The sequence below is a fragment of the Sphaeramia orbicularis genome, unplaced genomic scaffold, assembly GCF_902148855.1.
Source record: "Sphaeramia orbicularis unplaced genomic scaffold, fSphaOr1.1, whole genome shotgun sequence".
Lineage (NCBI taxonomy): Eukaryota > Metazoa > Chordata > Actinopteri > Kurtiformes > Apogonidae > Sphaeramia > Sphaeramia orbicularis.
The window spans coordinates 217,490-245,044 of NW_021941573.1; the positions used below are offsets into that span (position 1 = coordinate 217,490).

Sequence of the window (27,555 nt, forward strand, 5' to 3'; positions counted from 1 at the left end):
GTTTCTTGACATAAACCATTTTTATTTCTATAATCTGCTCTATATGACTGACATTCTGTCGGGAACACATTTCAATGTGTGTCCTCCACTGGTGAAGAACTAGAAAGAAGAAATATAAAGAAATACATGTTAGAACCATATATGTATGGAATGGACTATGTCTCCTATGTATGGAGACTTATGGGACACCCTGTATATATATATATATATATATATATATATATATATATATATATATATATATATATATATATATATATATATGTGTGTGTGTGTGTGTGTGTGTGTGTGTTGTGGTCCAGTGTTAGTCCTATTAGGTGGATGCTTTAATCTGAATAAACCTGTTCTTTAATCTGATGTTCTATGTGATTAAAAACACAAACATTCTGATCTGATTCAACAGGAATGACCGTTCTTTATTAACACATCTGTATTTACACGGAACCACCTTCATTCCACTGCAGAACCTTTGGGTTGGTTCTAAACTATAGAACCTGTGGGTTGGTTCTAAACTATAGAACCTTTGGGTTGGTTCTAAACTGCAGAACCTTTGGGTTGGTTCTAAACTATAGAACCTTTGGGTTGGTTCTAAACTGCAGAACCTTTGGGTTGGTTCTAAACTGCAGAACCTGTGGATTGGTTTTAAACTATAGAACCTTTGGGTTGGTTCTAAACTATAGAACCTTTGGGTTGGTTCTAAACTGCAGAACCTTTGGGTTGGTTCTAAACTATAGAACCTTTGGGTTGGTTCTAAACTGCAGAACCTGTGGGTTGGTTCTAAACTGCAGAACCTGTGGGTTGGTTCTAAACTATAGAACCTTTGGGTTGGTTCTAAACTGCAGAACCTGTGGGTTGGTTCTAAACTGCCACAGAACTAAACCTGTCATTGGTTCCACTGTTGATCAAAACAGAACATTAACGCATGTTAATACAGGTTTCCCCAATGGGATGGGTTCTGCTGAGGCTCTGTAGGTGATGGGTTCTGCAGATGTTCTGTAGGTGATGGGTTCTGCTGAGGTTCTGATGGGTTTTGATGAGGTTCTGTAGGTGATGGGTTCTGCAGATGTTCTGAAGGTGATGGGTTCTTCTGAGGTTCTGTAGGTGATGGGTTCTGCTGATGTTCCACTGGTGTTCTGTAGGTGATGGGTTCTGCCGATGTTCCACTGGTGTTCTGTAGGTGATGGGTTCTGTTGATGTTCTGTAGATGTTCTGTAGGTAAGGTTCCATCTGATTAGGAGGCGTGGTCTATAGTTCAGAGGTTAAAGGTCAACACAGAGGTCATCTGGTCATTATGGAAAGACTTGTCCCATAGGATCCATCCACACCAATCAGACCCTGGTCCGAGACCAGGACCTGGCCCACTTTCAGACCACCAGACCAGGACCTGGTCCACCTGAAGACTGGAACCGTCATCTTTAGTGGGTCCACTATTCCTGTGGGTGATGTCAGGGGTCAACAGTCAGGGGTCAGAGGTCATGGGTCAGAGGTCAGATGAAGGTGAAGTCAGAGGTCATGGGTCAGAGGTCAGATGAAGGTCAGGTGCTGGTCCTCCTTCAGTCCATACTTGAGTTTGTTCTGTTCAAACAGGTCAGAGGTCATGGGTCAGAGCTCATGGGTCATGGGTCAGAGGTCAGATGAAGGTCAGGTGCTGGTCCTCCTTCAGTCCATACTTGAGTTTGTTATGTTCAAACAGGTCAGAGGTCAGGGGTCAGAGGTCATGGGTCAGAGGTCAGATGAAGGTCAGGTGCTGGTCCTCCTTCAGTCCATACTTGAGTTTGTTCTGTTCAAACAGGTCAGAGGTCAGAGCTCATGGGTCAGAGGTCAGATGAAGGTCAGGTGCTGGTCCTCCTTCAGTCCATACTTGAGTTTGTTCTGTTCAAACAGGTCAGAGGTCAGGGGTCAGAGGTCAGAGGTCAGATGAAGGTCAGGTGCTGGTCCTCCTTCAGTCCATACTTGAGTTTGTTCTGTTCAACAGGTCAGAGGTCAGGGGGTCAGAGGTCAGAGGTCAGATGAAGGTCAGGTGCTGGTCCTCCTTCAGTCCATACTTGAGTTTGTTCTGTTCAAACAGGTCAGAGGTCAGGGGTCAGGGGTCAGAGGTCAGATGAAGGTCAGGTGCTGGTCCTCCTTCAGTCCATACTTGAGTTTGTTCTGTTCAAACAGGTCAGAGGTCATGGGTCAGAGCTCATGGGTCATGGGTCAGAGGTCAGATGAAGGTCAGGTGCTGGTCCTCCTTCAGTCCATACTTGAGTTTGTTATGTTCAAACAGGTCAGAGGTCAGGGGTCAGAGGTCATGGGTCAGAGGTCAGATGAAGGTCAGGTGCTGGTCCTCCTTCAGTCCATACTTGAGTTTGTTCTGTTCAAACAGGTCAGAGGTCAGAGCTCATGGGTCAGAGGTCAGATGAAGGTCAGGTGCTGGTCCTCCTTCAGTCCATACTTGAGTTTGTTCTGTTCAAACAGGTCAGAGGGTCAGGGGTCAGAGGTCAGAGGTCAGATGAAGGTCAGGTGCTGGTCCTCCTTCAGTCCATACTTGAGTTTGTTCTGTTCAAACAGGTCAGAGGTCAGGGGTCAGAGGTCAGAGGTCAGATGAAGGTCAGGTGCTGGTCCTCCTTCAGTCCATACTTGAGTTTGTTATGTTCAAACAGGTCAGAGGTCAGGGGTCAGAGGTCATGGGTCAGAGGTCAGATGAAGGTCAGGTGCTGGTCCTCCTTCAGTCCATACTTGAGTTTGTTCTGTTCAAACAGGTCAGAGGTCAGAGCTCATGGGTCAGAGGTCAGATGAAGGTCAGGTGCTGGTCCTCCTTCAGTCCATACTTGAGTTTGTTCTGTTCAAACAGGTCAGAGGTCAGGGGTCAGAGGTCAGAGGTCAGATGAAGGTCAGGTGCTGGTCCTCCTTCAGTCCATACTTGAGTTTGTTCTGTTCAAACAGGTCAGAGGTCAGGGGTCAGAGGTCAGAGGTCAGATGAAGGTCAGGTGCTGGTCCTCCTTCAGTCCATACTTGAGTTTGTTCTGTTCAAACAGGTCAGAGGTCAGGGGTCAGAGCTCATGGGTCAGAGGTCAGATGAAGGTGAAGTCAGAGGTCATGGGTCAGAGGTCAGATGAAGGTCAGGTGCTGGTCCTCCTTCAGTCCATACTTGAGTTTGTTCTGTTCAAACAGGTCGGTTAAACTCTGGAGGTAAAGTTTATGAAGACGACTGATGTCAGAACTGTCAGGAGAGGGAGTGAGAGAAACAGAGATAGGACTGCCCACTGAGGGGGGGGGGGAGGAGGGGGAGAGGGGGGGGGGGAGAGAGAGATATTAGTTGTGTAACAGTAGATGTGTGTTACCTATAGTGTGTATGGGTTGTGTAGTTGTGTTACCTATAGTGTGTATGGGTTGTGTAGTTGTGTTACCTATAGTGTGTATGGGTTGTGTAGTTGTGTTACCTGTAGTGTGTAGTAGTTATGTAGTAGTTGTGTAGTAGTTGTGTTACCTGTAGTGTGTAGTAGTTGTGTAGTAGTTGTGTAGTAGTTGTGTAGTTGTGTTACCTGTACTGTGTAGTAGTTGTGTAGTAGTTGTGTAGTTGTGTTACCTGTAGTGTGTAGTAGTTGTGTAGTTGTGTTACCTGTAGTGTGTAGTAGTTGTGTAGTTGTGTTACCTGTAGTGTGTAGTAGTTGTGTAGTAGTTGTGTAGTTGTGTTACCTGTAGTGTGTAGTAGTTGTGTAGTAGTTGTGTAGTTGTGTTACCTGTAGTGTGTAGTAGTTGTGTAGTTGTGTTACCTGTAGTGTGTAGTAGTTGTGTAGTTGTGTTACCTATAGTGTGTATGGGTTGTGTAGTAGTTGTGTAGTTGTGTTACCTATAGTGTGTATGCGTTGTGTAGTAGTTGTGTAGTTGTGTTACCTATAGTGTGTATGGGTTGTGTAGTTGTGTTACCTATAGTGTGTATGGGTTGTGTAGTAGTTGTGTAGTTGTGTTACCTATAGTGTGTATGGGTTGTGTAGTAGTTGTGTAGTTGTGTTACCTATAGTGTGTATGGGTTGTGTAGTAGTTGTGTAGTTGTGTTACCTATAGTGTGTATGGGTTGTGTAGTAGTTGTGTTACCCATAGTGTGTATGCGTTGTGTAGTAGTTGTGTAGTTGTGTTACCTATAGTGTGTATGGGTTGTGTAGTAGTTGTGTAGTTGTGTTACCTATAGTGTGTATGGGTTGTGTAGTAGTTGTGTAGTTGTGTTACCTATAGTGTGTATGGGTTGTGTAGTAGTTGTGTTACCTATAGTGTGTATGGGTTGTCGGTACGGCATCAGGCCGAAGCTGTACTGGAAAACTCCTCTGGCGTGAAACAGAGGCAGAGCTACTCCCATGATGCTCTGCAGCCGGTTCTGTCAAACACACAACCAAAACAATTAGCACCATGCTAACGGTCCTAACAGTTCAATACTAACATTAACTACAGGCTAACAGGCGCCATGCTAGCGGTCCTAACAGTTCAATACTAACATTAGCTACAGGCTAACAGGCGCCATGCTAGCGGTCCTAACAGTTCAATACTAACATTAGCTACAGGCTAACAGGCGCCATGCTAGCGGTCCTAACAGTTCAGTACTAACATTAGCTACAGGCTAGCAGGCGCCATGCTAACGGTCCTAACAGTTCACTACTAACATTAGCTACAGGCTAGCAGGCGTCATGCTAACGGTCCTAACAGTTCAATACTAACATTAGCTACAGGCTAGCAGGCGTCATGCTAACGGTCCTAACAGTTCAATACTAACATTAGCTACAGGCTAACAGGCGTCATGCTAACGGTCCTAACAGTTCAATACTAACATTAACTACAGGCTAACAGGCGCCATGCTAACGGTCCTAGCAGTTCAATACTAACATTAACTACAGGCTAACAGGCGTCATGCTAACGGTCCTAGCAGTTCAACACTAACATTAACTACAGGCTAACAGGCGTCATGCTAACGGTCCTAACAGTTCAATACTAACATTAACTACAGGCTAACAGGTGTCATGCTAACGGTCCTAGCAGTTCAATACTAACATTAGCTACAGGCTAGCTGGTGTCATGTTAACACTCCTAACAGTTCAATACTAACATTAGCTACAGGCTAGCAGGTGTCATACAAACAGTTTTCATTATGTTCAGTGCTAATGTTAGCTCCAGGTAGCGGCTGTCATGCTAACATTAGCTCCAGGTAGTGGCTGTCATGCCAGCGTTAGCTGTGGTTAGCGGCTGTTATGCTAACATTAGCTGTGAGTAGTGGCTGTCATGCTAATGTTAACTCCAGGTAGCGGCTGTCATGTTAACGTTAGCTGTGGGTAGCAGCTGTCATGCTAATGTTAGCTGTGGTTAGCGGCTGTCATGCTAACGTTAGCTGTGGTTAGCGGCTGTCATGCTAACGTTAGCTCCAGGTAGCGGCTGTCATGCTAGCGTTAGCTGTGAGTAGTGGGTGTCAAGCTAACGTTAGCTCTGGGTAGCGGCTGTCATGCTAACGTTAGCTGTGGTTAGCGGCTGTCATGCTAACATTAGCTGTGGTTAGCGGCTGTACCTGTAGCCTCCTCAGTGCAGATCCAGTTGGATTCTCCATCTGATCAAAGAGCTCGTTTTCTCCAAAGGAAAACACCGGAACCAGCTGAGCCCTGCACACAGATCAACACACTAAATACACACTAAATACACACTAAATACACACAACTCACATGTACAAGCACATAGGTTCAAACCAGGCCACGCCCCTGAGAAGCTCCACCCACCCGTGTTTCAGAGCCAGTTTGATGAAGCCTTTTCTGTTGAGGATCTAAAAAAAACACAAAAACAAACACGAGTTAAATGACGTTTAATGAGGAGGATGTTCAGGAGGAGAGGACACGTGCATGCTTCTGGACACGTGCACGCTTCTGGACACGTGCACGCTTCTGAAGGTGATGCATTCAAGGACTGCTCTACCTGTAACGTTAACGCTCTGTGGTGCATTCAAGGACTGCTCTACCTGTAAAGTTAACGCTCTGTGGTGCATTCAAGGACTGCTCTACCTGTAAAGTTAACGCTCTGTGGTGCATTCAAGGACTGCTCTACCTGTAAAGTTAACGCTCTGTGATGCATTCAAGGACTGCTCTACCTGTAACGTTAACGCTCTGTGGTGCATTCAAGGACTGCTCTACCTGTAACGTTAACGCTCTGTGGTGCATTCAAGGACTGCTCTACCTGTAAAGTTAACGCTCTGTGATGCATTCAAGGACTGCTCTACCTGTAAAGTTAACGCTCCGGGCCGTGCGTCCAGAGCCTCTGGGGCTCCGCCCACTGCGAGCACCGCCACGTTCCCTCCCTCCGGCCGGCTGACCAGATGACCCAGACTGGACTTTGAACTGGACACCAGACCTGGAACAGGAACACAAACAGCGTCACAGCTGGAGCTCCGCCCACACCAACGGTCCGACTGCCACGACAGCCAATCAGACAGCAGCACTGCCTCCACCCCCTGACCTTTAACCCTGTTGGTTCAAAGCCGATTGACAGATCAAACAGTGAATGATCAGCTGGTCTGGGTCCAGTCTGGAAGAGATCAGTGGATCTACAGAGGATCTAATAAAGGATCTACTGAGGATGTAATATAGGATCTAATAAAGGATCTACTGAGGATGTAATATAGGATCTAATAAAGGATCTACTGAGGATGTAATATAGGATCTAATAAGGGATCTACTGAGGATGTAATATAGGATCTACTAAAGGATCTACTGAGGATGTAATATAGGATCTAATAAAGGATCTACTGAGGATGTAATATAGGATCTAATAAAGGATCTACTAAGGATGTAATATAGGATCTAATATAGGATCTAATAAAGGATCTACTGAAGATGTAATATAGGATCTAATAAAGGATCTACTGAGGATATAATATAGGATCTAATAAAGGATCTACTGAGTATGTAATATAGGATCTAATATAGGATCTAATAAAGGATCTACTGAGGATGTAATATAGGATCTACTAAAGGATCTACTGAGTATGTAATATAGGATCTAATATAGGATCCACTAAAGGATCTACTGAGGATGTAATATAGGATCCACTAAAGGATCTACTGAGGATGTAATATAGGATCTACTAAAGGATCTACTGAGGATGTAATATAGGATCTACTAAAGGATCTACTGAGGATATAATATAGGATCTAATATAGGATCTAATAAAGGATCTACTGAGGATGTAATATAGGATCTACTAAAGGATCTACTGAGGATGTAATATAAGATCTAATAAAGGATCTACTGAGGATGTAATATAGGATCTACTAAAGGATCTACTGAGGATGTAATATAGGATCTACTAAAGGATCTACTGAGGATGTAATATAGGATCTAATAAAGGATCTACTGAGTATGTAATATAGGATCCACTAAAGGATCTACTGAGGATGTAATATAGGATCTACTAAAGGATCTACTGAGGATGTAATATAGGATCTACTAAAGGATCTACTGAGGATGTAATATAGGATCTACTAAAGGATCTACTGAGGATGTAATATAGGATCTAATATAGGATCTAATAAAGGATCTACTGAGGATGTAATATAGGATCTACTAAAGGATCTACTGAGGATGTAATATAAGATCTAATAAAGGATCTACTGAGGATGTAATATAGGATCTACTAAAGGATCTACTGAGGATGTAATATAGGATCTACTAAAGGATCTACTGAGGATGTAATATAGGATCTACTAAAGGATCTACTGAGGATGTAATATAGGATCTAATAAAGGATCTACTGAGTATGTAATATAGGATCTACTAAAGGATCTACTGAGAATGTAATATAGGATCTAATATAGGATCTAATAAAGGATCTACTGAAGATGTAATATAGGATCTAATAAAGGATCTACTGAGGATGTAATATAGGATCTAATAAAGGATCTACTGAGGATGTAATATAGGATCTACTAAAGGATCTACTGAGGATGTAATATAGAATCTAATAAAGGATCTACTGAGGATGTAATATAGGATCTAATATAGGATCTACTGAGGATGTAATATAGGATCTACTAAAGGATCTACTGAGGATGTAATATAGGATCTACTAAAGGATCTACTGAGGATATAATATAGGATCTAATATAGGATCCAATAAAGGATCTACTAAGGATGTAATATAGGATCTAATAAAGGATCTACTGAGGATGTAATATAGGATCTAATACAGGATCTAATAAAGGATCTACTGAGGATGTAATATAGGATCTAATAAAGGATCTACTGAGGATGTAATATAGGATCTAATAAAGGATCTAACAAAGGATCTACTGAGGATGTAATATAGGATCTACTAAAGGATCTAATAAAGGATCTACTGAGGATGTAATATAGGATCTAATAAAGGATCTAATAAAGGATCTACTGAGGATGTAATATAGGATCTAATATAGGATCTAATAAAGGATCTAATAAAGGATCTACTGAGGATGTAATATAGGATCTAATATAGGACCTAATAAAGGATCTACCGAGGATGTAATATACAGGGGTTGGACAAAATAATGGAAACACCTTCTATGATGCCACAATGTTAGGTGTTTCCATTATTTTGTCCAATCCCTGTAGGATCTAATAAAGGATCTACTGAGGATGTAATATAGGATCTAATAAAGGATCTAATAAAGGATCTACTGAGGATGTAATAAAGGATCTAATATAGGATCTATTAAAGGACCTACTGAGGATGTAATAAAGGATCTAATATAGGATCTAATAAAGGATCTACTGAGGATGTAATAAAGGATCTAATATAGGATCTAATAAAGGATCTACTGAGGATGTAATATAGGATCTATTAAAGGATCTACTGAGGATGTAATAAAGGATCTAATATACGATCTAATAAAGGATCTACTGAGGATGTAATAAAGGATCTAATATAGGATCTACTGAGGATGTAATATAGGATCTATTAAAGGATCTACTGAGGATGTAATAAAGGATCTAATATACGATCTAATAAAGGATCTACTGAGGATGTAATAAAGGATCTAATAAAGGATCTAACATAGAATCTAATATAGGATCTCTCTCTCTCTCTATATATATATATATATATATATACATGTGTGTGTATATTCGTGTGTGTATGTGTGTCTTTGTGTGTATGTGTGTGTATATGTGTGCATGTGTGTATACGTGTGTGTATATGTGTGTATGTGTGTGTATATGTGTATATGTGTGTGTATATGTGTGTATGTGTGTATGTGTGTGTATATGTATGTATGTGTGTGTCTGTGTGTGTATATATGTGTGTGTATGTGTGTGTCTGTGTGTGTATGTGTGTGTCTGTGTGTGTATGTGTGTGTATGTGTGTGTCTGTGTGTGTATGTGTGTATATGTGTATATGTGTGTGTATGTGTGTGTCTGTGTGTGTACCTCCACACATGATGTATTCTCTGAACAGTGGAACTCTGAACCAGAACGGCAGCATGAGCAGGTGAGGAGTGAGACCAGGAAACAACTGAGAGAAACCTGTGGACTCAGTACAGAAGGAGCTGAAGGCACCTGCAACCAGCACACCTACAGAGAGACAGACAGGCACATGTACACCTGAGAGACAGACAGGTACATGTACAACTGAGAGAGAGACAGGTACATGTACACCTGAGAGACAGACAGGTACAACTGAGAGAGAGAGACAGAGAGAGAGACAGGTACAACTGAGAGAGAAAGAGAGAGAGAGAGAGACAGGTACAACTGAGAGAGAGAGAGACTGAGAGAGAGACAGGTACAACTGAGAGAAACCTGTGGACTCAGTACAGAAGGAGCCGAAGGCACCTGCAACCAGCACACCTACAGAGAGACAGACAGGCACATGTACACCTGAGAGACAGACAGGTACATGTACAACTGAGAGAGAGACAGGTACATGTACACCTGAGAGACAGACAGGTACAACTGAGAGAGAGAGACAGAGAGAGAGACAGGTACAACTGAGAGAGAGAGAGAGAGAGAGACAGGTACAACTGAGAGAGAGAGAGACTGAGAGAGAGACAGGTACAACTGAGAGAAACCTGTGGACTCAGTACAGAAGGAGCTAAAGGCACCTGCAACCAGCACACCTACAGAGAGACAGACAGGCACATGTACACCTGAGAGACAGACAGGCACATGTACAACTGAGAGAGAGACAGGTACATGTACACCTGAGAGACAGACAGGTACAACTGAGAGAGAGAGACAGAGAGAGAGACAGGTACAACTGAGAGAGAGAGAGAGAGACAGGTACAACTGAGAGAGAGAGAGACTGAGAGAGAGACAGGTACAACTGAGAGAAACCTGTGGACTCAGTACAGAAGGAGCCGAAGGCACCTGCAACCAGCACACCTACAGAGAGACAGACAGGCACATGTACACCTGAGAGACAGACAGGTACAGAGAGAGAGAGACAGAGAGAGAGACAGGTACAGAGAGAGAGAGAGAGAGACAGGTACAGAGAGAGAGAGAGAGAGACAGGTACAGAGAGAGAGAGAGAGAGAGACAGGTACAGAGAGAGAGAGAGAGAGACAGGTACAGAGAGACAGAGAGAGAGACAGGTACAGCTAAGAGAGAGAGAGGGAGAGAGAGACAGGTACAGCTGAGACAGAGAGACAGGTACAACTGAGAGAGAGAGCGAGAGAGAGAGAGAGAGAGGTACAACAGAGAGAGACAGACAAGTAGAGAGAGGGAGACAGGTACATATACTCTAGATATAGAGACTCTGGGTTTGGACCCAGGTCAGACTCCGGTCCCAGGTCCGGCTCGGGATCCAGACCCGGGTCCGGCTCTGGGTCTGGCTCCGGGTTCCGGGTCAGACTCTGGGTTTGGAGCCGGGTCAGACTCTGGTCCCAGGTCCTGGAACCGGGTCAGACTCTGGGTTTGGAGCCGGGTCAGACTCTGGTCCCAGGTCCTGGAACCGGGTCAGACTCTGGGTTTGGAGCCGGGTCAGACTCTGGTCCCAGGTCCTGGAACCGGGTCAGACTCCTGTTGTGTGTGTTGATCGTCCAGGGTGCTCTCTCTCTCTCTCTCTCTCACCATGTGGATGGAAACCAAAGATGTAGTTGTGTTTGGGGTCCAGGTCCACCGTCTTCACCAGCTGAGGACACAGATCAATAACCTGTCAATCACATTCTGATCAGACACAGATCAATAACCTGTCAATCACATTCTGATCAGACACAGATCAATAACCTGTCAATCACATTCTGATCAGACACAGATCAATAACCTGTCAATCATATTCTGATTGATCAGCAGTAATCAATACTCTACCGTTATAGGAAAGTAATCCCTGAAGTAATCCCAGACGCTCCAGCTGCGAACCCACTGTGACCTCCGACCCCCACTGGTGGGCGTGTCCCAGTCCAGAAACAGCCAACCAGCATAGAGCACAGCCAGAATCCACCAATCAGAGAGCAGGAGGAGGATGAAGGCAGCCAAACAGAACTGAGCTGAAAGAGAGAGAGAGAAGGTCCAGGTCTGGGTCAGCTGGGTCACATGTGACCCCCCAGGCCTTAAAGGTCCAGGTCTGGGTCAGCTGGGTCACATGTGACCCCCCAGGCCTTAAGGCCCAGGTGGCCCCCACTCCGTTCCCCTTTGTCTGTTCCTGGTGCTTCTTAAACTGACCCTAACCCAGACCCAGACCTGGACCTTTAAGGCCTGGGGGGTCACATGTGACCCAGCTGACCCACATCCGGTCACTGTCAAATTCAAAGTCAATGCACAAATATTTCATCATCACAGATGGAACCAGTCCAACACCACTGCTTTTATTTTGAAGGATCTGCTGTTTTTCACTCTGCTTTTATTTTGAAGGATCTGCTGTTTTTCACTCTGCTTTTATTTTGAAGGATCTGCTGTTTTTCACTCTGCTTTTATTTTGAAGGATCTGCTTTTTCTTCCCCTCCTCCTTCCTGTCCTGAACTTCAGCTTGGTTCACTCAGTGTGTGGCTCAGTTTCAGTTTCAGCTCATGAACATGTCCCATATCATAAACAGACTGGAGTTTAAAGCACACATGAACTGTTCGTATGTTTGGACTGGAGTCTGAGTTCAGCTGTGGAACAGAACCAAACAGCTGCATGTGTTTACAGTCTGACATGGACACTTCATGAGCAGCTGGAACAAAAGTCAACATTCATTCAACACATTTTAGTTTATTATTGTATTTGTTTCATGGACTGTTTTTCTTTTCTATTAAACCAGTGGTTCAAACTTTTTAACTCTTGACCTCATTTAGAAATCACAAACTTCTGTCGACCACACATTTAAAATGGAAACTTTTGTTTTTTACTAAAATTCATTTGTTTTTGATCCTGTAATAGTTTTTTATTCTCTGTAAACGTTAATGTCAGACACATTTAGTCTGTATAAAGTTTATTATTATAAATGAAGGCAGGAACTCCAGGTGTAGATAAAAGGGTCAGTATATGTCCAGTATGTGTCCAGTATCTGTCCAGTATGTGTCCAGTATCTGTCCAGTATATGTCCAGTATGTGTCCAGTATGTGTCCAGTATGTGCCCAGTATATGTCCAGTATCTGTCCAGTATCTGTCCTGTATATGTCCAGTATGTGTCCAGTATCTGTCCAGTATGTGTCCAGTATCTGTCCAGTATGTGTCCAGTATGTGCCCAGTATATGTCCAGTATCTGTCCAGTATCTGTCCTGTATATGTCCAGTATATGTCCAGTATGTGTCCAGTATGTGTCCAGTATCTGTCCTGTATATGTCCAGTATATGTCCAGTATGTGTCCAATATCTGTCCAGTATGTGTCCAGTATGTGTCCAGTATGTGTCCAGTATCTGTCCAGTATGTGTCCAGTATGTGTCCAGTATCTGTCCAGTATGTGTCCAATATCTGTCCAGTATGTGTCCAGTATCTGTCCAGTATGTGTCCAGTATGTGTCCAGCATATGTCCAGCATATGTCCAGTATCTGTCCAGTATCTGTCCTGTATATGTCCAGTATATGTCCAGTATGTGTCCAGTATCTGTCCTGTATATGTCCAGTATGTGTCCAGTATATGTCCTGTATATGTCCAGTATCTGTCCAGTATATGTCCTGTATATGTCCAGTATGTGTCCTGTATATGTCCAGTATATGTCCTGTATATGTCCAGTATGTGTCCAGTATCTGTCCAGTATGTGTCCAGTATATGTCCAGTATGTCCAGTATCTGTCCAGTTTGTGTCCAGTATGTGTCCAGTATGTGTCCAGTATCTGTCCAGTATGTGTCCAGTATCTGTCCAGTATATGTCTAGTTTGTGTCCAGTATGTGTCCAGTATGTGTCCTGTATATGTCCAGTATGTGTCCAGTATATGTCCAGTATGTGTCCTGTATATGTCCAGTATGTGTCCTGTATCTGTCCAGTATGTGTCCAGTATATGTCCAGTATGTGTCCAGTATATGTCCTGTATATGTCCAGTATATGTCCAGTATGTGTCCAGTATATGTCCAGTATGTGTCCAGTATATGTCCAGTATCTGTCCAGTATTTGTCCTGTATATGTCCAGTATGTGTCCAGTATCTGTCCAGTATATGTCCAGTATGTCCAGTATCTGTCCAGTTTGTGTCCAGTATATGTCCAGTATGTGTCCAGTATCTGTCCAGTATGTGTCCAGTACCTGTCCAGTATATGTCTAGTTTGTGTCCAGTATGTGTCCAGTATGTGTCCTGTATATGTCCAGTATGTGTCCAGTATGTGTCCTGTATCTGTCCAGTATGTGTCCAGTATATGTCCAGTATGTGTCCAGTATATGTCCAGTATGTGTCCTGTATATGTCCAGTATGTGTCCAGTATGTGTCCTGTATCTGTCCAGTATGTGTCCTGTATCTGTCCAGTTTGTGTCCAGTATCTGTCCAGTATATGTCTAGTTTGTGTCCAGTACGTGTCCAGTATATGTCTAGTTTGTGTCCAGTATGTGTCCAGTATGTGTCCTGTATATGTCCAGTATGTGTCCTGTATATGTCCAGTATGTGTCCAGTATATGTCCAGTATGTGTCCTGTATATGTCCAGTATGTGTCCAGTATGTGTCCTGTATCTGTCCAGTATGTGTCCTGTATCTGTCCAGTTTGTGTCCAGTATCAGTCCAGTATATGTCTAGTTTGTGTCCAGTACGTGTCCAGTATATGTCTAGTTTGTGTCCAGTATGTGTCCAGTATGTGTCCTGTATATGTCCAGTATGTGTCCAGTATATGTCCAGTATGTGTCCTGTATATGTCCAGTATGTGTCCAGTATGTGTCCTGTATCTGTCCAGTATGTGTCCAGTATATGTCCAGTATGTGTCCAGTATGTGTCCAGTATATGTCCAGTATGTGTCCAGTATGTGTCCAGTATGTGTCCTGTATCTGTCCAGTATGTGTCCAGTATATGTCCAGTATCTGTCCAGTATGTGTCCTGTATCTGTCCAGTTTGTGTCCAGTATCTGTCCAGTATATGTCTAGTTTGTGTCCAGTATGTGTCCTGTATGTGTCCAGTATGTGTCCAGTATGTGTCCAGTATGTGTCCTGTATATGTCCAGTATGTGTCCAGTATGTGTCCTGTATATGTCCAGTATGTGTCCAGTATATGTCCTGTATGTGTCCAGTATGTGTCCAGTATGTGTCCTGTATATGTCCAGTATTTGTCCAGTATATGTCCAGTATGTGTCCAGTATCTGTCCAGTATGTGTCCAGTATCTGTCCAGTATGTGTCCTGTATATGTCCAGTATATGTCCAGTATGTGTCCAGTATATGTCCAGTATGTGTCCAGTATATGTCCTGTATGTGTCCAGTATATGTCCAGTATGTGTCCAGTATGTGTCCTGTATGTGTCCTGTATGTGTCCAGTATTTGTCCAGTATATGTCCAGTATGTGTCCAGTATATGTCCAGTATGTGTCCAGTATGTGTCCAGTATGTGTCCAGTATATGTCCAGTATGTGTCCAGTATATGTCCAGTATGTGTCCAGTATGTGTCCAGTATATGTCCAGTATGTGTCCAGTATGTGTCCAGTATGTGTCCAGTATATGTCCAGTATGTGTCCAGTATATGTCCAGTATGTGTCCAGTATATGTCCAGTATGTGTCCAGTATGTGTCCAGTATGTGTCCAGTATGTGTCCAGTCAGTCCAGCTGTCATTTACAGTTAAAACTGAACAAACTGGAGCTGAAACTGAAACTCAGTCTGTTTTTTTACTGGAACTGTTTCCTTTAACTCACATACATTTATATTAGTGCATTTTTTATTTGATGTTTTTTTTTTTGTTTTTTTTTTTTGTTTTTTAGCAATTACCAGAAATTCCAGGTGACCTCACATGGGGTCAGGACCAGAGGTTGAAAAACACTGGAGTCAAGTAGATCTATGTGTATATATGTATATATATATTTATATGTGTATATATGTATATATATGTATACATATGTGTATATATGTATATATATATATGTGTATATATGTATATATGTGTATATATGTATGTATATGTGTATATATGTATACATATATATTTATATGTATATATATGTGTATATATGTATATATATATATATATATGTGTATATATGTATGTATATGTGTATATATGTATACATATATATTTATATGTATATATATGTGTATATATGTATACATATGTGTATATAAATAAGTACATTTTATTTAGAGCACTCTTCACAGACAGTCACAAAGTTCTTTATCAGTTCAAATCAGAATCAGATCCAGTTTCAGAATCAGATCCAGTTTCAGAATCAGATCCAGTTTCAGAATCAGATCCAGTTTCCAGACCCACCAGAGTCCTCCAGGAGTAAACACTGGTGGTGACAGTGGAAGGAAACGGTCCCTTTAACAGGTTTAAACCTGGAGGATGGACGAGTGACAGGAGGAGAGAGAGGGTTAAAGAGAGAGAGGAAAGGAGGAGAAAAGAGAGAGAGATAGAGAGAGACTGGGGGGGGGGGGGGGTCACATGGAGTACTGTATGATGAATCCTTACAGTGTGGTCAGTCTGTGGTGGTCCTGGGTCAGGTGGGAGACTAAACAGCCTGTTTGAACAGGAGGGTTTCAGGTGTTTCTTAAAGCTCTGTACAGAGTCCATGGACCGTAGGTGTAGAGGCAGGTCATTCCACAGACGTGGTCCACAGCTTTAACAGACCTGTCACCGCGTGTGCTAGAACAGGTGTGTGGAACCATCAGCAGGTGGAACCATCAGCAGGTGTGTGGAACCATCAGCAGGTGGAACCATCAGCAGGTGTGTGGAACCATCAGCAGGTGTGTTGAACCATCAGCAGGTGCTGTCCTGAAGACCTCAGGCTACGAGTCCAGCTGTAGGGCTGGATCAGGGCAGTAGTGTCTGCAGGGACCTGGACATGTAGAGCCTGGAAAGTTAGCACCAGAATTTAAAATGAAGACGATCTAGAACAGGAGCCAGTGGAGAGATTTAAGGATGGGAGTGATGTGGGTTCTCCTGTTTGTGCGGGTCAGGAGCCTTCAGCAGAGTTCTGGACAAACTGTAGACGGGCCAGCTCCTTCTGTTTAAACATGTAAACAGGCTGTTGCAGTAGTCTAAGCCAGAAGACACCAAAGTGTGAACGATCATCTGGAGCTCATTTGTGGACACAACAGATCTGAGTTTGGAGATGTTGCGTATTTGGAAGAAACAGTTTGTCACCAGGTGTTTGGAGTAGAATTCTAAAGACATGTCCTGGTCAAAGATGACACCCAGATTCCTCAGTTTTGTCTTTACCGAGGAACTCAGGTCTCCAAGGTGATGTTTGATCCCTGGGATTGCACTGTCCGGGTCAGTGATGAGGGTCTGTGTTTGACTGGAGTTCAGCTGGAGGCTGTTCTCATTTAGCCACTGCTTCAGCTCTGACAAGCAGATGATTAAGGAACTCAGTTTGTGGGGCTCAGAGGAGTTAAAGGAGCAGTATATCTGGATGTCATCTGTGAATAGATGATAGGAGACATCACTGTACTGTCGGATAATGTGGCCAAGTGGGAGGACATAGAGTAAGAATAGGACTGGTCCCAGGACAGAGCCTTGGGGCACACCACACAGTAGATCCGCTGAGTCAGATTGGAAGTTGTTTATTGACACAGTGAAGCTTCTGCCGGTCAGGTAAGAGGAGAACCAGTCTAGCACAGGACCTGACATCCCTACCAGGTCCCTCAGTCTCTCAATCATTATGGTATGGTCCACTGTGTCAAAGGCCGAGGACAGATCTAGCAGGACCAAGACCCTGGATTTCCTGGAGTCGGCCTCCATCAGGATGTCACTGGACACTTTTAATAGTGCGGTTTGTGTTGAGTGGCGTTGTCTAAACCCAGACTGAAAAGTGTCATAGATCTGGTGTGTCTCCAGAAAAGCTGTCAGTTGTTTAGACACTGCCTTCTCAAGGATTTTGGCCAATAGGGGGAGCTTTGAAATGGGCCTGTAGCTTTTGAAGTCTGTGGGGTCCAGTGTGGTTTTCTTTAGTTTAGGTTCTATGATGGCCTGTTTGAAGGAGCTGGGAAACAAACCAGTTGTGAGCAACAGGTTAAAAAACTTTATGACCCATGGTCCAATAGTGTCAAAGACACCGACAAGGAGCTTATGGGGGAGGAGGTCTGCAGAGTTGGAGGAGGGTTTTGTTTTGGATAAAAGTGCTGAGATGTCCTCCAGTGTCACAGGGTCGAAAGAGGACCAGGTTTGAAGAGGGGGATCAGATAGGGTCAGACGGCCAGAGGGTGGTGGGATATGGTGTTTAATATCCCTGATCTTGTCTGTGAAGAAGTTTAGGAAGTCACTGCTGTCAGCTTTACAGAGCATGGGGGGGGGGGGGGGGGGGCAGCAGGGACAGCAGGGGACACACTGGACTGGACTGTGTCACAGATTACTTTGGGGTTTTTCTTGTTTGTGCCTATAAGTTTGTGGAAGTAGCTGGATCTTGCCTCCTTAATCATTTTATTTAATGAGGTTATGAGATCTTTCAGATGTAACCTGTGTACTTCCAACTGGGTTGATTTCCAAAGACGCTCAGTTTGCGACAAGTTCTCCTTAGGTTTAAGATGTTTTCATTTATCCAGGGACAAGACCACTGACCAGTGACACTGGTTTTCAGGGGAGCCACCTGGTCCAGAATAGAGCTGCAGTGTGTGGAGAAGCACTGGGTAAACTCATCAACATCAGAACACTCATGAAGAAGACTAGGGTTAAACAGGGCACGGAGAACCTGGGCTGTGGACTCTGTAATGATCCTCCTGTTGGCCCTTCTAGGTGCAGGCTTGGGCTCCAGAGGTAGGGCTGCACAATTAATCGATTTTAAATCAAAATCGGATTTTTTAATTAGGACGATTTTTAAAAACGAAATCGTAAAATCGATTTCATCTCTCTCGTGCCTGTGGGCCGCGCGCTTGCGGGCTCCCATAGGCTCCTCCCCCTGTAAGTGACAGCGGTCTGTCACAGAAGTCTGTGTAATGACCGGACTGTAAACATGCTAATGAGCCCACAGTACTTATACCAATGTAAGCTGTGGCTTCACGCACGGATCCCACAACTGAAATACAACTGCATGCGGATCACTCAAGTTCCGTTGTCCTGGATCCGTACCGTACTGTCTTCTTCCGATCCGGGTCCGGGTGTCGGGGTCATCAGCCTCAGCAGAGGAGCCCACACAGCCCCCTGCACACACACATCCACCAGCTCCAGGATAGAATCCCTCCAGTGTGTCCTGGGTCGGTCTGTTCCACGCACAGATCCTTCAGTTTAAATAGAACCGCATGTGAATCACTCATATTAACCTGGTCCACGCACGCACGACTGGTGCCTGTCACTGACTTACATTGGTATCACTTCTGTGGGCCCAGATGCCCAGAAAAAATAAAAAATAAAAAAATACATATATATATATATATATATGTATATATATATATATATGTATATTTAATAATTAATTTAGTCCTCTTACTTGCTAAATTTTTCATTCACAAATGTAAGTTATTTAACACAAAACCAAATATTATTTATTTTTTGAAAGATGTTGAACTTTATTTAAAGCTGTTCGATAAATCTGGAAACAAAAAGGCAGGTATAAAAAAGGTATAAAAAACATAAGTATTTGCTCTGATTTGGACATTGTATTATAGTGTATTCCCCCTGGCAAACTTATGTTATTTTCTTGTTGTATACATTGTTTGTATACTCGACTTCATTCAATAAAGATTTAATTAAGAAAAACTAAACTTCTGTGGGTTCAACATGTGATCCCATCACAGATTTGAGGTCAGAGCAGTGCCTTGCATTGTGGGCTGCTCACGAAAACGACATGCTGACTTCTGTTGTCTTTTGTAGTTTTACCCAAAAATCGAAATCAAAATCGAAAATCGAATTTTTAGAGGAAAAAATTGGGATTTTTTTTTTTTGCCAAAATCGCGCAGCCCTATCCAGAGGCACACATAAGTCAAAAAACACACCACAATGGTCACTCAAGTGGACATCCTCAACACACACATTTGTGACGTGTAAGCCCAGTGAGAAAACCAGGTCCAGGGTGTGGCCTTTCCTGTGGGTGGGGCCAGATACATGTTGTTTGAGGTTAAAAGTGTCAGTCATGGCTAAAAGTTCCATTGCTGGGCTGGATGAGTCGTTGTCGATGTGCAGATTGAAATCCCCAAGAATTCAAACCTTCTCCAGTTTTATTATTGATGTAAGGAAATCAGTCACATGGTTTCAGAAGGCACCAGCAGGGCCAGGGGGACGGCAGATTAAGAAACAGGAAAACACACCGGACCAGCCAATCTGGATCATTTGTGACTCAGATGAGTGAAAGTCATCGGTGCTCATCCCTCTGCATATGTATTTGTCTTGGTGCACTACAGCAAGGCCACCGCCCCGGCGACAGGGGCAGGGCTGACCAACAGCAGAGCAGCCAGGAGGGCACAGTTCATTTAAATGAATGAACTCCCCATCCCTCTGCCACGTCTCCGTCGGGAATAATGCATCCAAGTTCCTGTTGGTAAAAAGCTCATTTAGGGAGAAGGATTTATTGGCAATGGAACGTGCATTTAGTAATCCAAACCGGCTAGGTGGTGGTGACATCATGGTGTTGGTGTCCGCTGTGTGTAATGGGATTTGTCTGAACCACCTACGATGCCTTTTAGCAGAGTGAAACCCCATATGAGACCTGGATATGACAGGAATGGAGAAGAGCAAGGCAGAGGTGTAGGCTGCTGGAGATGGGGAAGGAGAAGAGGAATTCACTGAGGAGGGTGATTGACAGGTGGACAGTGAGGGCCTGGGAGAGGAGGACAGATCAGTTGGGGTGGTGTTTATTCTCACTACAGATTTTATAGGAGACTCTGAACGTGGTGATATTAGATGTGACCAGCAGGGGGAGCAGGTGACTGCAGCAGAAGAGGGAGGGCATAGTCACATAGGTGTGGGTGTGGTTTTGGTCAGGACAGCGTGTTGGATGTTTTGAGCCCAGACCCTGCTGCCTAGTCTAGAGGGGTGGACACCATCAGACTTATAGAAGGAGGGGCGGTTCCAGAACAGATTAAAGTTATCAATAAAACTGAAGCCGTTCAGAGCAGAGGCGGACTGGAGCCAGGTGTTCAGGCTGAGGAGTCGGCTGAAACGGCCCACACCACGGGCAAAGGAGGGGAGGGGCCCGGAAATGAAAACAGCCTTCCCGGATCCTTTCAGTTTATCAAAGAGGTTTTTAAAATGAACCTTTGTCACTTCGGACTGTTGAAGAGAAGTGTCATTGAAGCCCACGTGAACTATGATCCGGGTAACGGTGGACGGCAGTGAGAGCAGCAGCTGAGGGAGTTCATGGAGGATGGAGGTGACGGTGGAACCAGGAAAAACACCTGGTTATGGTGTTAAAGAAACGGACGTGACGGATGATGGAGTCCCCGAGGATAGCGGTGGTCGGAGGGAAAAGTGGTCGAGGAGACGGTGTTGAGGGTGAAGGTTCCTGGTCTCTCTAGGTGGACATTCCACGGGTGGACCGTCAGTGTGACGGCGGACGGCCTCTCGGAGGAGGTGGCGCCGGGCTCCCGTCTGCTCCGTCCAGGTGAACCATACCAGTGGTTCCTTCTGTGCAGCTGCAGTACTGGTGTCACTGTGGACAGATGTGTGTGTGTTCCATTTTGTGTCTTTTATAGTTAATGTTTGTTCACAGCTGAGCACAGGTCCAGGTCATCTGAGTCTGACTCCTGAACACACACTAATATACAAATACACAAATACACAGATACACTAATACACTAATATACAAATACACAAATACACAGATACACTAATACACTAATATACAAATACACAGATACACTAATACACTAATATACAAATACACAGATACACTAATACACTAATATACAAATACACAAATACACAGATACACTAATACACTAATATACAAATACACAAATACACAAATACACAGATACACTAATATACAAATACACAAATACACAGATACACTAATACACTAATATACAAATACACAAATACACAGATACACTAATACACAGATACACTAATATACAAATACACAAATACACAGATACACCAATACACTAATATACAAATACACAGATACACTGATATACAAATACACACATACACACATACACTTCTAAATGATAATAAAATTCAAGCAGAAAAACAATCCTTTCATTTGGACTCAGAATCAAACTGAACTGACTGGAGTTTGACGTTTGGAAATAACAGATATTTATGAACAAATGAAGAAAACGAAAATGGAGCGTTTGTTTTTTCCTTGAATGTAATATCTATATCTATCTATCGATCGATCGATCGATCGATAGATAGATATGCATAGAGAGAGACACATATTAAGCAGAGCTGTAGTGTATTGATCCAGTCTTTACCAACTGTCAGAGTTTGTCATGTGACCTCAGGTGACCTCAGGTGACCTCAGGTGACCTCTGCTCTAATCACATCCACAGTGTGTGGGTCTGATCTGGAACTGAGGAGTGGATGAACTGCACATGAACACATGAACACATGCACACATGGACACATGCACACATGAACACATGAACACATGGACACATGAACACATGGACACATGAACACATGGACACATGCACACATGAACACATGCACACATGGACACATGAACACATGGACATATGAACACATGCACACATGAACACATGCACACATGAACACATGCACACATGAACACATGCACACATGGACACATGGACACATGAACACATGGACACATGAACACATGGACACATGCACACATGAACACATGCACACATGAACACATGGACACATGCACACATGAACACATGGACACATGAACACATGGACACATGAACACATGCACACATGGACACATGAACACATGCACACATGAACACATGGACACATGCACACATGGACACATGAACACATGCACACATGCACACATGGACACATGCACACATGGACACATGGACACATGCACACATGGACACATGAACACATGGACACATGAACACATGGACACATGAACACATGGACACATGGACACATGAACACATGCACACATGGACACATGAACACATGCACACATGCACACATGGACACATGAACACATGGACACATGAACACATGAACACATGGACACATGGACACATGGACACATGAACACATGGACACATGGACACATGGACACATGAACACATGGACACATGCACACATGGACACATGAACACATGGACACATGCACACATGAACACATGCACACATGGACACATGAACACATGGACACATGGACACATGGACACATGAACACATGGACACATGAACACATGGACACATGGACACATGAACACATGAACACATGGACACATGGACACATGAACACATGGACACATGCACACATGGACACATGCACACATGGACACATGAACACATGGACACATGAACACATGGACACATGCACACATGGACACATGAACACATGGACACATGGACACATGCACACATGAACACATGCACACATGGACACATGAACACATGGACACATGAACACATGCACACATGGACACATGAACACATGGACACATGAACACATGAACACATGGACACATGAACACATGGACACATGAACACATGAACACATGGACACATGGACACATGAACACATGGACACATGCACACATGGACACATGCACACATGGACACACTTTAACCCAGACTAGAACCCAGGAAGGCTGATGTGAACACACACAGGGGTTCTGGTCTGTGCTGGTTCTGGTCTGTGCTGGTTCTGGTTTGTGGTGGTTCTGGTCTGTGTGCTGGTTCTGGTCTGTGGTGGTTCTGGTCTGTGTGCTGGTTCTGGTCTGTGCTGGTCTGTGGTGGTTCTGGTCTGTGTGCTGGTTCTGGTCTGTGCTGGTTCTGGTCTGTGTGCTGGTTCTGGTCTGTGGTGGTTCTGGTCTGTGTGCTGGTTCTGGTCTGTGTGGTGGTTCTGGTCTGTGCTGGTTCTGGTCTGTGTGCTGGTTCTGGTCTGTGGTGGTTCTGGTCTGTGCTGGTTCTGGTCTGTGGTGGTTCTGGTCTGTGTGCTGGTTCTGGTCTGTGCTGGTTCTGGTCTGTGGTGGTTCTGGTCTGTGTGCTGGTTCTGGTCTGTGCTGGTTCTGGTCTGTGCTGGTTCTGGTCTGTGCTGGTTCTGGTTCGGTACCTAATGCCAGGAAGGAGAAGACCCACTGCAGCACCGCCGCCGTCTGCAGCCTCCTCCGCAGGGGGATGTTCAGCGGGGCGAACTCGATCGTCATGCCGGCAGATGCGCTCCTTCACCCGGCTGGGAGCACGGCGAGGTCTCGGTGTGTCTCCTGGAGGCAGAGCTGTCTGTGTGTGTGTGACCTGTCTGTCTGTCTGTCTGTCTACACCCTGTCTGTCTGTGTGTCTGTCTGTCTACACCCTGTCTGAAGCCTGTCTGTCTGTCTGTCTGTCTGTCTGTCTACACCCTGTCTGTCTGAAGCCTGTCTGTCTGTGTGTCTGTGTGTCTGAAGTCACTCTTTCCAAACCCAAAAGTGTCGAAACTTTCTCCAAACTTTCAAAACACGTTCCCCTCCCTCCTCTGCTGCGCATGCGTACTGGACAGGGCCGGCCCTTCCCTAGGGTGGAGTCTTATCAGCCAATCACAACTCTGTATGAAAACACACGGGCGCGAGCGCGGATGCAGGCGCGTTCACGTTGTTTGTGAAATAAAGTGACACAGAACGAGGCGTCATGAAGCCGTGCACGAGCTTACAGATGGGAGAACAGAGGGGGCGGGTCCAGGGGGAGGGGTCCAGAGGGGAGGGGTCCAGAGGGGAGGGGGCGGGGTCCAGGGGACATTATACAGGCTTCAGATCACTTTAAAAAATAATTAAAGTTGAAGTAAATGTGATGATTTTGTCCAAACAGATGGAACTAATTAATGATCAGTTTAATCAAACGGGTTTAATTATTGAACAGGTTTAATAACTGAACAGGTTTAACTATTGAACAGGTTTAATTATTGAACAGGTTTAATTATTGAACAGGTTTAATTATTGAACAGGTTTAACTATTGAACAGGTTTAATTATTGAACAGGTTTAATTATTGAACAGGTTTAACTATTGAACAGGTTTAACTATTGAACAGGTTTAATTATTGAACAGGTTTAATTATTGAACAGGTTTAACTATTGAACAGGTTTAATTATTGAACAGGTTTAATTATTGAACAGGTTTAATTATTGAACAGGTTTAATTATTGAACAGGTTTAACTATTGAACAGGTTTAATTACTGAACAGGTTTAATTATTGAACAGGTTTAATTACTGAACAGGTTTAACCCTTTTATGTATGAATTATAAGAACATTAATCCAGATTTTGTTCTTTATTCTTTTTCATGCATTTAAAAATCAAAGTGATTATTGTTCTTGTATTTTTTCTGAATGTTTTTTCTGTGCAGGTGTGAACATGTCCACTCATCTGGACACCATGGGTTTAATATTAGAAGAAAAGAAACATGTATTTACTGATAAACTGGGTGAAAACTAGGAAATAAAAACATTAAATGCTGCTAATTTGATGTTTTCTCACATTTTCACATACACTACAAAAAAAGTTTTGGATATTTTTAATTTTGGGGCTTTTTTTTTTTCCAGTTGGGATTCTTGCACAACACTTTTTACTTTTTTTGTGTGAATTGAATTGAAACTTTTTTTTTCTTTTAATGACCAGACATAGTTTTATTTACAAATGGCAAAAATGACCCCCCCCCAAAAAAAAAAAAAAAAAGAAAAAGACCAAAACAAAGTAAATATCCTTCACTCTCTGTCTGCAGTGAACTCTAATACTGGTCATTAATCACTTCATGGACATAATATGACAAAAATAACCTTGTTAATTACAGTCTAATAACAATAAGAAGGACCAGATTCACAGTAGAACATGTCACATCAGGTTTATGTGGAACAGCACGGCTACACCAAGGCTTTCACTGGACCTGGGTTATTATGGGATGGAGCATTAGTGTCCACTGTGTTGGCTGATACAAAACTGAAACAACTAAAGCATGAAAATACAAGAGAACAGCTGGAGAAGAACTGACCACTGGACTGACCACTGGAGTGTCCACTGGACTGACCACTAGAGTGTCCACTGGACTGACCACTGGAGTGTCCACTGGACTGACCACTGGACTGACCACTAGTGTCCACTGGACTGACCACTGGAGTGTCCACTGGACCAGGTCCAGACTGAGACTCATTTTCAGTCCTGTAGTTTCGTACCTCAGACCGGCCCACTTTAGATCATGACCAGTTCTTATTGAAATCATGGAATTGTAACCGTACATGTTTGGTCTACACACTGTTCTGCAAAGCCTTGGAATTCAGTGTATTTTCTAAAATATTTCCAGTTCAGCACAAGTAAAGGTTGCTTCACAGTGTGGATTTATTTCAACAGTGAGTGCACATCCACATCTCCTACATTATTCCTCACAACACGACAATAACAGAATCTAGATTTTTGTTCTCATAAGTGTTAACATTTTTCAAACCTTTAAAATGTTTGACATGAAATAAAAGAATATATAAAAATATTGAATAAAAAATAATTTAAAAAAAAATAAAAATAAAGCCTGCTGCACTTTCTAATAACTCTATCATTTTTGAATCCTCTGCAACAAAAGATTTCCATCACAACTTACCTGTGGTTTGTTCCATCTATTGAAAACTTTTGGTTCAGTGATATTAGGGGTTTGATGAGGATGAGAAGAAAAAACTGTGTGTATATGACTGAGGTGAGCAGAGGAACCCCAGAGGAACCCCAGAGGAACCCCAGTGGAACCCCAGTGGAACCCCAGAGGAACCCCAGTGGAACCCCAGAGGAACCCCAGAGGAACCCCAGAGGAACCCCAGCTCCCACAGACTCCTGTTCATGTGTGTCATTAGTGGTTCAGGTTGTGCTGCTGAGCTGCTCCTCTGTCATCAGTAGACTCTGCTCTCCCTTTCACACTTCCTCCAGTTTCTCTAGACTCTCCTGCACCTGGATCACAATAAAAAATAACATCTACAGACATTTGGACTTACTGAACCAGTTCAGATCTTTACATTGGCTAAATATGCAGGTTTATTTAATATTACTTTATGCTGTTGCCTTTCAGTTGTGGGCTTTGTGTATTTACTGTCTCACTGTTAATAATAAAACTAAAACAGGTCAGGACTATGGTTTGGGTCTAGACAGTGGTTTTAGTGGAACTACTGCTTGTTCACAGTCTGTTCCAACAGCTCACCTTCTCCTTCCATCCTGACAGGAACAATCCCCTCATCACTACTGGCTCCTGGCTCTGCTTCTGACACTAAAGCACAGTTTAAATGCTCTGAATTCTCAGCACAAACCTTCTGTTTCCAAAGCCTTGGTGTCAGTTTCATTCATGTAGTGCTGAATCATCTCAGATACCTTTCATACTGAACAGGCCTACACCATACTCTTCATTGGAGCCTATTTCTTCTAATCCTCTTCCCTCTCTCAGTCCTACCTGCCCACTCTGGACTTGTGGGCTCATGGCTGCTGTCTGCTGCTGGATCTGCTTTCTGACTCTGAGGAGCTACAAGACAAAGTTTCCCACTTCTGTGGCCTCGCATCAGACTATTATTTAAATGACAGAACCTTATGTTCCACGCCACAATGCCACACAATTCATTGACTCCATAATTAACTGACTTTAAAGGTGCTTTACCCGCTTCATCGTCCTCATTAGTTGTTTCCAACCGGAGGTGGTTTTTGTGAAAAAGTTTCAGATTTTGTCACATTTGGCTGCATTTGCTTCCAGAGCTTTCCTCTTTTTCATTCTTGCTTCTCCACACCACCCTTGCTCTTTCTATTCTCCATGTTTCAAACAGTAAACACAGCTGAGCACCCACAGCCTACAGAGCACAGATGGTATCTGCTCCACAGACGGTCTATGCTCCGCAGACGGTCTATGCTCCGCAGACGGTCTGTGCTCCGCAGACGGTCTGTGCTCCGCAGACGGTCTGTGCTCCGCAGACGGTCTATGCTCCGCAGACGGTCTGTGCTCCGCAGACGGTC

The 27,555-nt window shown here is 43.7% G+C and overlaps 1 protein-coding gene across 2 annotated transcripts; it reads right to left on the minus strand.

The window, feature by feature from the left end:
• Positions 1-2,626: 2,626 nt before the first annotated feature.
• Positions 2,627-23,950, minus strand: LOC115416195 (2-acylglycerol O-acyltransferase 2-A-like). 2 transcript variants are annotated; one of them, XM_030129919.1, is made up of 9 exons: positions 23,669-23,950; positions 11,284-11,462; positions 11,047-11,107; positions 9,409-9,552; positions 6,230-6,360; positions 5,736-5,779; positions 5,531-5,621; positions 4,246-4,354; positions 2,627-3,245 (listed from the first exon to the last, which is right to left on the minus strand). In XM_030129919.1, the coding sequence occupies exons 1-9, from the start codon at positions 23,760-23,762 to the stop codon at positions 3,091-3,093; spliced, it is 1,008 nt and encodes a 335-aa protein (XP_029985779.1). In that variant the 5' UTR covers positions 23,763-23,950; the 3' UTR covers positions 2,627-3,090. The 2 variants fall into 2 exon arrangements, with proteins under 2 accessions (XP_029985779.1, XP_029985778.1); XM_030129918.1 differs by lacking the exon at positions 23,669-23,950 and adding an exon at positions 10,179-10,359 and having other exon boundaries at positions 9,409-9,855; positions 11,284-11,343.
• Positions 23,951-27,555: the final 3,605 nt, after the last annotated feature.